General features: G+C 60.5%; 5 protein-coding genes across 6 annotated transcripts in view; 3 read left to right on the top strand and 2 right to left on the bottom strand.

Moving 5' to 3' along the window:
* The window catches only part of SDRG_15439, a 3,064-nt gene extending 2,736 nt beyond the window's left edge, over window positions 1-328 (bottom strand). For both annotated transcript variants that reach the window (XM_008621610.1, XM_008621611.1), the window contains exons 1-2: window positions 234-328; window positions 28-186 (exon numbers count right to left, since the gene is read on the bottom strand). In XM_008621610.1, coding sequence (XP_008619832.1) covers window positions 28-186; window positions 234-321 — 247 coding nt within the window. In that variant the 5' untranslated portion in view covers window positions 322-328. The remainder of the gene's footprint in view (window positions 1-27; window positions 187-233) is intronic.
* Window positions 329-431: 103 nt separating this feature from the next.
* SDRG_15438 (CMGC protein kinase) lies at window positions 432-3,606 on the top strand. The gene is made up of 13 exons (XM_008621609.1): window positions 432-854; window positions 902-1,000; window positions 1,046-1,128; window positions 1,189-1,345; window positions 1,393-1,515; window positions 1,561-1,615; window positions 1,658-1,917; window positions 1,962-2,222; window positions 2,273-2,641; window positions 2,692-2,808; window positions 2,852-2,975; window positions 3,022-3,195; window positions 3,247-3,606. The coding sequence occupies exons 1-13, from the start codon at window positions 456-458 to the stop codon at window positions 3,570-3,572; spliced, it is 2,547 nt and encodes an 848-aa protein (XP_008619831.1). The 5' UTR covers window positions 432-455; the 3' UTR covers window positions 3,573-3,606.
* Window positions 3,607-3,777: 171 nt separating this feature from the next.
* On the top strand, window positions 3,778-6,009 carry SDRG_15437 (hypothetical protein). The gene is made up of 4 exons (XM_008621608.1): window positions 3,778-4,761; window positions 4,811-5,066; window positions 5,115-5,439; window positions 5,489-6,009. Exons 1-4 carry the CDS (start codon window positions 4,137-4,139, stop codon window positions 5,972-5,974), a joined length of 1,692 nt encoding a protein of 563 aa, XP_008619830.1. The 5' UTR covers window positions 3,778-4,136; the 3' UTR covers window positions 5,975-6,009.
* Window positions 6,010-6,322: 313 nt separating this feature from the next.
* Window positions 6,323-8,484, top strand: SDRG_15436 (hypothetical protein). Its single transcript, XM_008621607.1, has 3 exons — window positions 6,323-7,115; window positions 7,166-7,637; window positions 7,691-8,484. The coding sequence occupies exons 1-3, from the start codon at window positions 6,336-6,338 to the stop codon at window positions 8,368-8,370; spliced, it is 1,932 nt and encodes a 643-aa protein (XP_008619829.1). The 5' UTR covers window positions 6,323-6,335; the 3' UTR covers window positions 8,371-8,484.
* A 47-nt stretch (window positions 8,485-8,531) lies between these two features.
* Window positions 8,532-9,040, bottom strand: SDRG_15435 (peptide-methionine (S)-S-oxide reductase; the record flags this gene model as incomplete). Its single annotated transcript, XM_008621606.1, has 1 exon — window positions 8,532-9,040. A coding segment is annotated over one exon (509 nt), but the record flags the coding sequence as incomplete, so codon positions are not given.
* Window positions 9,041-9,352: the final 312 nt, after the last annotated feature.

Below are 9,352 nucleotides of genomic sequence, written 5' to 3'. Positions count from 1 at the left end.
AAGCCATGCGCAGCACGAGGTAGTGACGGTCGTCGACCACGAGCTCCAGCAGCGGCGAGTCAATGTACGGCGACTCGCCAAGTGCCACGCCGTGCAAGAGACCGCCGTTGACGTTGACCTCGGCCTCCATCGCGGCCGTCGACGACGTTGCCCAGTCGTTGAGCCCGTCGCCAAAGGACCAGTACGCTACGCGCACATCTCGGTGCTTCTCGTCCAGCATGCAGATGATGTACCTTCGACGGTCCGGAATGGCACCTGTGAGAGCGACTGCGCATGGAGGCGGACCAGCGCGGCGAAGACGAGCACCACAATGCACTTCATGATGCTGGCGTATCTTGTGCGACCTTTCCATCGAAAAGTCGGCATATGCCGCGTGTACCATTATATTCGGCATATTGCGACATGTGCAATGCCGAAAGATACCAAGACGATGCCGAATTGGCAAGATTGCAACGATGCTCGCACGCCGGGCCGTGGCACTTCTCGCGCTGGTCAGTGCAGCAGCGGACGACGCGGCGACGTCCGCTGTGCAACGGTACCCGACGCCGTCGACTGCCTCGTTTCCGATGGAGCGCCGGGTCGTCGAAGCCATGGTGCCCGGCGACGCCGTGCGCAACTACCAGCTGGTCGAGCGCACGGCACTGCTCGGCGTGTGCGGCCCGGATCGCAACCGCCCCGAGTCGGGTGTGATCGTGCACCAGACGCACTACGTCGAAGTGCCGGTGCACCAGAAGCAGCTCACGGGCGGCGAGAACGCCGCGAGCCTGCGCCTCGAAGGGCCGTCGCTCGAGTACCAATGCATCACGGACGACATTGACTCGATTTACGTCAACGAAAACTACCGGCTGCGCAAGGTACACGCCACCACGGCCTCCTCACCTACAACTTTTGCGCGTGGTAGAAGTTTGCAGGTGGCGCCCACGGCGAGGTGTGGCGGGCCGTCCGCATCGACCCACAGAGCGTGCAGGACGAGCCGTTCATCCTCAAGCGCGTCTTCGCCGTAGCGCGCATCTTCTTTGCAAACCATCTTCACTGCGGTGCGTAGGAGCTTGGCGGCCACATCCTACAGAGCGGACTTCGGGAAGCCCACTTTGGCGCGCGTCTCCGCAACGAACCCCACGTGACGCGGTACATGATGCTGACGCCGGCGATGACGTTCCGACGTAGCATGACTCATTGGTGTTGTAGCTTTGTTGAGCATTTCTACCGCGACGGACCGATCCCTGCGAACGGGTCTCTTCCAACCCAAGAACTCTGGCTCGTCTTTTATGAAGAAGGCATCTCGCTGCGACACTACATGTACAGCAGCACGCGGGCGTCGGCCTCCGTGCTCGTACAGCCATCGGTACAGCGCTCTTAGCATCACACCGCCATGAGATACGACATACGTAGCTGTTTTGGCATCGCATGCGCGTCGAGCCAGGCGGCGCCGACGTGCTCCGAGAGATCATGCGGCAGCTGCTGCAAGGCGTTGCGGCCGTGCACGCCAAAGGCATGGTCCACCGTGACATCAAGGTATCATATCGATCGATGCAGCTCGTACGACGACCCTGGCTGTAGCCCTCCAACATTCTGGTCAACAACCAAGACACCCCCGTGCTCGTCAAGCTGGCCGGTACCCTACCCCTACTTGGAAGGCTAGACTGCAGAAGTGTAGACTTTGGCTCGGCCGTCGACACGTACGCCAACAAGGTGCTCTACGGCGAGAGAGGCCCGTCGCAGGCCGAAGAGACGCGCGAATACCAGCCGCCGGAAGTGCTCTTGCACGGTGATATTCCATACGACCCGGCATTGCCCACGTCGTACGACATGTGGTCGGTGGGCGTCGTGTTTCTGGAGCTCATTCTCGGCTCACCTCACGTCTTTGCGATCACGTCCCGCGCCCGCGCCAAGCTTGATGTGCATCTCCAGCACAAGGTACGCACGCGCTTCTCTGCTTACCACGACGTATGGGTTACTAGAGCGACGAGACGAAGCGCAAGAGCTACCTCCTGCATGTGTTTACCGAGTTTTGCATTTACGAACCGCCGTCGTTGTACCGGTACCACAACGACTATGCTCTCGTGCACAGCGACTGCAACTTTGGTACGTTCAACAAGACAATCCAAGCGCGGGATCCGCTCGAGCGGGGGTTCCAAGATGCGTGGGGCCTCAATTTACTCTATAAACTATTGCAATGGGACCCCGCCAAGCGCATCTCGGCCACCGACGCCCTGGAGCACGTACATTTTTCCATGTGGTGGAGCCATAGTGTCGTTGTTGTTGACTGTAGGCGTATTTTCAAGGCCCGTACGTCTGCCCTGAGACCGGCCGCGAGTTTTCGACGCGGCGCGAGCTCGAGGTCCACGAAGCGTACTTGGAGTCGCAGCGACACTCGACGTCCTTTGTACTGCGCAATGTGCGCGACATTCCGACGTCGTTTCACTGCAACTGCAAGCGGCACTTTGCGACCGTCGACGCCTGCACCCGCCACCTGCGCGCCCGCCACCACGACGCTTCAAGTGCCTTTTGCCACTATGCATCGGACTCGATTCGGCATGCAATGCCACCAATGTCGTTGCCGGCAACAACGCTCGACGCCGGGACCGGCGCCTTCCACGGACGCCGCCAGTACATGGAAGACATGGTGCTCGTGGTGCCAGTACGATATGCTTGTCGACTTTGAGAGCGCGCTATCATGTATCGGTGTAGAGGCGAGAGAGTGGAACCAACTACGACCTCTACGCTGTACTGGACGGCCACATGGGTCACGGTGCCGTGACGTATGCGAAGGAGCACCTCAGTGACCGGCTGCGCTTCCACCTTCAGGTATGTTGCGAAACGTGGGCACAGTCCAGATGCCCATGCGTAGGCGAGCCAAGCAGGCTATAAGACGCTGATGAACGGTACGGTCGCTGAAGATCTTGCGATTCGCCAAGCGCTCGCCGATTTGCACAGTGGATTCCTCGCGACAAGCGGTGCCAGCGACTTTTCTGGTGCATCATTTGATGGAAAACATCGCTATGACGTGGCAGCCCGTAGGCTCGACGCTGACTTTGCTGTTGCACTTTCCGGACGACCGACGGTTTGTGTCGGCCAACGTCGGCGACTCGCGCGCTGTGCTCTACACGCACAACGCCACTCTGAGCTCAGCGATATCGGTGGATCATTTGCCCAACGTGCCGGACGAGCGCAGCCGCATCGAGTCGAGCGGCGGTACGAAGAGAAGAGATCGACAAACTGTTATGGTCCTGTTTCGATGCGTAGGCTTTATCGTGATGGCTGGCGTCTGGCGCGTCATGGGCCAACTCGCCGTGTCGCGCACGCTGGGCGACCGCCATCTGCGGCAGTATGTGAGCCACGACCCGAGCATCCTCCATTTTGCCCACCCGAGCGACGCGAGCTTTATTGTTCTCGCGTCCGACGGCGTCTGGGACACGGTCTCTAACGACGACGCCGGGCGGTTTGTGTTTGAGCGCCTCGACCGCGACGATTTGTACGAGATCGCACAGGACTTGGTCATTGAGGCCTACGTCCGCGGCAGCGCTGACAACATGCTCGCACTCCTCGTGGACCTGCGCAGCGAGACGTGAGATCTCTTCGTTTTATACACAGCTATATAGCCTAGTGTCGTGGCTCGCACCGCTTGGTTGGGACAAGGCGGATACGCAGTGTTTGCGTGTGGGCATTGATTGTCGAACGTGAGAAGTCGGTTGATGAGAAGTCGGTTGATGTGGGACTGGACAGCCCGTTGACAAGAGGCCGTCGACGTCGTCGCATGCCACCCACTTCTCGATCCGCTGCATAGTACGTACACGTCGGTGTTGAGCGTACTGTCTTGCTCTGACGCTTGGGTGTTCGGTGGCCCCATCCGCCGCGAGAAGCGTCGCGACGAGCAAATGGATCGATGCTCGCTACGCGCAGCTCGATGGCCACCCGTCAAGCTGGCACCGATCGACGCGAATGCATCGAGTGCACCGCAGCCTGGTGTACGTCGTCCTTGATATCGCTCGGCGCGACCGTCCTACGGTCATCTTCGCCGGCGCCGCCCTCGGCTGCATGGACTTGCAAAACCGAAGGAAACGTTTTGTCCGGATACGAAATCCCGATCCGGATTCGCGACAATCAGGTGGCCCCAGAGACAAAATCTGGCGACGATGACCGTCGCTCGGATGTGCGTCGAGTGCGAAGACACGGAGGCCGCCCTCGCGTGCTCCGACTGCGGCGACGTCTACTGCGACCTGTGCTACCAGGCGCAGCACCGCTCGGGCCACCGGCAGAAACACCAGTCGACGCCCTTGGCGGTCGGCGTTCCTGCGCCGTCGACTGCGGCGCGCCCGACGCCGCCGCCGGCGAGCGAGACGATTTCGCCGCCACCTGCAAGCATCGCGATCGCCACCGCCGACGATCCGATGGGCGACACGAGCGAGGCGCCGCAGGTCGCGCGTGGTGTCGCGACCAAAGAGGCGCAGGTGCTGGCCGGTCGCGCCAAGTACATTCCGATGCGCCTTAGCGACGGGGAGCGCGTGCTCTTCAACCTTCTGGACGCGTCGCTCAATGTGTCCGAGTACACGGACAAGGTCGACATCCTCTCGTACCGGTCGCCGGTGAAGCGCATCCTGACGGAGCTCACGGACCTCTTCAACATCATGTCGGGCATGATGGTCGCCAGCGACTTTCGCAACGGCAAGAAGAAGGTGCTGGACCGCGCCTACATGGACAACGCCGACTTCTTCAAGGCTGTCTTTGAGATTGGGCGTCGCTACAAGGTCATGAACCCCGGTACGGCCTCGCTCCATCTGGCCTGTCGCCTCACGTGCATTTGCCCTAGAGCGCATGCGCAACAACTATGGCAAGATGATCTACCTCTTGCAAGATGCGAGCATGCAGGAGGTCGAAGGGTACTTTGAGTTTTCGTGCATTCAAGATACGCACACGGTGCACTCATTCTTGGAGGCGCGCAACGGCCTCGACCTCCTCCTCGACGCCGACGTCCCGGTTGCGACGCGGTCCATCTCGGACACGAGCGCCCAAGCTGCTGTCCAGCGCCAGGAAAAGGCCGCGGCGATCGCGTCGCTCGTCGCCCAGTAGAACACCCTCGAGTTGCTCGTCCATTGCTCACGTTATCTGTCTAGTTATGCGACCAAGGACTTGACGGCCGACGACATCCGGCTCTGCCTCGCATCGATCGACGACAACAACAGCTACCTCGCGCTCAACTGCGACCCGATCTCCAAGATGCAAGCGTACCTCGAGCGGTACTTTGCGACGCCGTCCGGGGGGTTTGCCCTCGACATTCGCGCTGGCCGCAACGGCGCGCGCCTCACGCACAACCACAAGACGCAGTTTGCCTACGCGATGCAGTCGCTCTCGCTCTGGAAGAACATTACGCTCGAGATGTTTCCGCTCTGGTTTGCGGTCGAGGACGATCTGCTGCACGGCGGCGGCTACCGACTTCGTGTACGGTGTTTGAGTCCAACGTTGGGGTTTTGACCGGTGTGATATGTAGGATACGGGCCAAGGCCTCAACCGCATGCAGCGCGCGCCAGAGACGTCGTCGCGCATGCACGCCATCTTGCACCTCACGCAGAAGGCGTCGTCGATGGGCTGGGTGGGCTCGAGCGTCATCCACCTCGGCGACCACAACGTGCCGAACGCGCTCATGTTTATCGACAAGTACACCCAAGTGTCGCGGATTCTGAGCCCGATCGTCCAAACCGTCGAGTTCATCGGACGCATGGAGCACGATGCCAACACGGCCGTGTACATTGCGAGCATGGGCGGCGCCGAGGCGCTCCGGCAGACGATTCTGTGTGACTTTTTCAAGCACGGCTTTGACGGCAGCGGCGCCGACAACTTCTTTGATGCAGGCTCGTGCATTGACGGCCGCCTCACGAGTGCGTGGAACTGGTGCTCCAAGATTGAGAAGAAGCCGTTCTACTACATCTTCCTCATGGCCGGCTTTGTGGGCTTTGACGGCAGCTTTGAAAAGTAGGGATCGAGCAATGAACCTCCTCATGACGTGTGTCTGTCTTCAACTGCATTGCGGCCAAGACACCAAGGGACTCTGGAGAGCTGCACCCTTGGGACGTCGGTGACGCAAGCACAGCTTACTAAACTACGTGGCAAGGCGAGGTCGGGTGGGGCTTCGTTGGCCAAACCGTTGGGATGGGACTGCAGGCTTTGTACTCGGCCAACCTCTCTTCCCAGTGGCCTCGAGCCAGGCGAAGCGCTCCTATCGAGTTATGCGCGAAAGGCTGCTGCGCTCTGGATTGAGGAATGGATAGATAGATGGATATTTAGATGGATAGGTAGAACGATACTCGAGGTGCAGCGATAAATTTAGACAACAGAGGATGCACGAGCGCACGACGTTGCCGGGCCTTGGACACGCCCAGTCGCTGCCGCACCTGGCAGACGCCCCGAAGGAGCTGCCTCATTCGCAGAGCGCGCTGGGCCTCGTGTCGCCACCGAAGAAGCTCAAGAAGAAGCGAACACTGGCGCCGCTGCCACCGCCACTGAGTCGTCCATCGTCGCCCGCCAAGCTTCTCTCGCTGCGCCTCGACGCGAGTCAGGACAGTGCGTTCCAAGCCCTCCTTTCGGCGACGCACGAGCACTTGGCGGCGGGCGACGTCGACGAAGCGACCAAGCGGACGCTGGACCTCCTCCAGCACGTCGAGAACAAGCACTATGCGAGTTTGCACTTGCGGCAGGCGCACGTGACCGCGCTCCAAGAGGTCGAGCGCGCGCTCGAGCAGCTCGAGCACGATGCGGGCACGCGGCGCCAGGCGCAGCGCCACGCCGCCAACGAGAGCATGCACGCGCTCTCGGCCTTGCTGCTCGCGCCATCGACCGCGGACCTTTCGCCGGCGCGCGCGCTCATGGCGTCGGTCGCCAGCGCCTACAAGCACGCCGGCGACACCCGCGCCGAGTGCATCGGCGCGTTTGAGCATCTCGTCTTGGGCAATCACTGTCTCTCAGCGGCGCAAAACGCGTTCGAAGCCGGCGACATTGACATCGCCCTCGCCCTCGCAAGTGACGCGACGGCGTCCTATGCGCGCTACCAAGCCTCCTCCCACTTTGCGCCGTGCCAGCTTCTCCTGTCGCTCGGGTCGCGTGAGGTCGCCTGGTCCCACGTACACCACTCGGTTCTCTGCTCTCGTAGCTCAACAGCGCTTGGTTGTAGGAAGCTCACGAAGAGGTCTACCGGCTTTTAGACGAGCGGCTTGGGTCGGCGGCCGAAGCGGCTTTTGTGCAGCGCGGGCTCGTCATTATGAGCGCGTCCTTGGAAGCGTCGAAATCGAGCTTGGTGGCCAACGACCCGGACCGCGCTCTCGAATACTTGCAGCACTGCGAGCGCTATCGGTGCTGGCTCGGTGACCGAGCGAGCCTCTCGGCGTCGATAGTCGCTAGCTTGGAAAAAAAGTACACAAAAGCCAAGCTGCTACTGCCAGTACAACGTCTCGAGACGCTCAACGACTTTGAGCTCAGCCGCGTGATTGCGCTCTGGTCGAGCGTCGCCGAGGACGCTGAGACCGCGACGATGCTTGTCGCTGAGGGCGCCATCACCAAGCTGACAACGACAACGGTCCTTACTGCGCCAAAACCCACTCTCTTTGCGTCACTGATGCAGCTATGGGCCGCCATTCTCACCGCAAGTGCGGTGCTTCGTCTCGCTCCACATACATGGTTTAATGTCGCGATATCGTAGGTGCTGCCAACGACCAGGCGTTCGTCGCCGAGGCCCTGCGCTGGCTGCTCGAAGTCCTTACGCACGCGGCGTCATCACAAGACAAGCGGCAGAGTTTGCGATTCCTCGTACAATGGATGACGGCGCGGCCGCTGCTGCACCACATCGTGGGCAAAGGTCGGTTTCTGACGGTATGGGTGCGCGACCGCGACGCAAACCTCGGCGACGTCGATCTCATGGCGGCGTACGTGCGTGTGTGGCAGCATTTCCTGAGCCTGCACGCCAAGTGCCTGCACGACGACTTGCGCAGTGTGCCCTTGTTGACTGCGATCTGGACACGGCACGTCGCCAAGCTCGACGTCGCGACGCTTTGCTTGGACGTCGCGACCACGTGCTTTCGCAGTGGCCTCGCACCGAGCCGCGCGATCGACGCCAACGTTGTCGGCGCCATCACAACGACGCTTCAAGTGCATAGCAAGCTACAAACCAGCGTGCTCCAGCAAGTTGTCACGCTGCTGCAAGTCATTCTACCAGCAGAAAAGAAGTGCTTGGCCAAAGCACGGGCTCAGCGAGACGTGCTTCTTCCGCGACTCATTGGTCTCGACGGTGTCGGGTCGCTCTATGACCTCATTGCGGCCTCGGACGCTGCGAGCACGCGCAATGTTCTCGGCGCAGGCTCTCTCGAAAGCGCCCAACCGTAGCACTATGCTCACTAGGAGGAAACGTTACTCGACCCGTCGTCGCCAAGTTGGGAAGGAGCTCTATGTAAAATACCAATGTACTTAAACGTGGAATGAACTATATGCAGAATTCGTATATCTATACACAGTAAATGCTCTTCGCAGAGTGAACGGGCGCGTCGTTACTGCTCGTTCGCCGTGGCGTTGCGCTGGTACTTGTCTTGGGCGTGGTAGAAGCGTTTTGCGTACTTGATCTCAGTCCAGATCTCAGCGGGACCATGCTGGACCTCGAGCTCCATCATGAACCGTTTCTCGGCCTCATCGCGCTTGACGGCCTCGGCGATGTTGAGCTGCTCGTCGCTGTGGTAGTAGATGCCGGAGCGGCGCGGAGATTCCGTGTCCTTCTTGTCCGTTGCGTCGTGGGTCATAAAGAACGCTTCGACAAGCTTCTTGTACGAGACCGTGTTTTCGTCGAACTTGATCTGGACGGCAAAGGCGTGGCCCGTCTTGCCTGAGGACACCTCGTCGTGCGTTGGGTTGAGCGTCTTGCCGTCGGTGTAGCCGACGACCGCCTCAAGTACGCCGGCAACCTTGATGAGGTCCTTCGCGCGCCAGAATTCACCGGCGGCGAATGTTGCGAGCTGCTCGTGGGGCCCGAGCGCGACTTGGTTGAACGTGGTCATGGTGTCGTCTGCGTGCGCCAGAGGTAAAAGTTAAAATGGCCCGTGTTGAGAAGCGTGTCCTGGGCTTCGCTCCGTGATTGGTGTCTGCATGCACGAGGCGTGGAGCACGGCGCTTGGCGACGATGCGCGAGGCGTTGATGGGACTGCTCAACAGTGTTCTGCTTCCCGTGATAAAAATGTTCGCGGCCCGGAGGCGCGCAACGAGCACGTTCGACGCCAGCTCTAGGAAAATAAAGCTCCAGTAGCTGCTCGCGAGCGAGGCGTCCGACATGGACGACGGACATGGTCTTGTCGTTTGCTCGGGTGGTGACCGCCCAAAA

The sequence above is a fragment of the Saprolegnia diclina genome (genome assembly GCF_000281045.1).
Source record: "Saprolegnia diclina VS20 unplaced genomic scaffold supercont1.92, whole genome shotgun sequence".
NCBI classification, from domain to species: Eukaryota; Oomycota; class Saprolegniomycetes; order Saprolegniales; family Saprolegniaceae; genus Saprolegnia; species Saprolegnia diclina.
This window is presented reverse-complemented; position numbering and strand designations above follow the sequence as displayed.

Coding starts and splice junctions, on each gene's coding strand:
- SDRG_15438 (XM_008621609.1), top strand. CDS start 456: ATGCTCGCACGCCGGGCCGTGGCACTTCTCGCGCTGGTCAGTGCAGCA. Junction 1,918..1,961: donor ATGTGCATCTCCAGCACAAG/GTACGCACGCGC, acceptor ATGGGTTACTAG/AGCGACGAGACGAAGCGCAA. Junction 2,976..3,021: donor CGGTGCCAGCGACTTTTCTG/GTGCATCATTTG, acceptor GGCAGCCCGTAG/GCTCGACGCTGACTTTGCTG.
- SDRG_15437 (XM_008621608.1), top strand. CDS start 4,137: ATGACCGTCGCTCGGATGTGCGTCGAGTGCGAAGACACGGAGGCCGCC. Junction 4,762..4,810: donor CTACAAGGTCATGAACCCCG/GTACGGCCTCGC, acceptor CATTTGCCCTAG/AGCGCATGCGCAACAACTAT. Junction 5,440..5,488: donor GCGGCGGCTACCGACTTCGT/GTACGGTGTTTG, acceptor TGTGATATGTAG/GATACGGGCCAAGGCCTCAA.
- SDRG_15436 (XM_008621607.1), top strand. CDS start 6,336: ATGCACGAGCGCACGACGTTGCCGGGCCTTGGACACGCCCAGTCGCTG. Junction 7,116..7,165: donor GTGAGGTCGCCTGGTCCCAC/GTACACCACTCG, acceptor GCTTGGTTGTAG/GAAGCTCACGAAGAGGTCTA. Junction 7,638..7,690: donor GGCCGCCATTCTCACCGCAA/GTGCGGTGCTTC, acceptor GCGATATCGTAG/GTGCTGCCAACGACCAGGCG.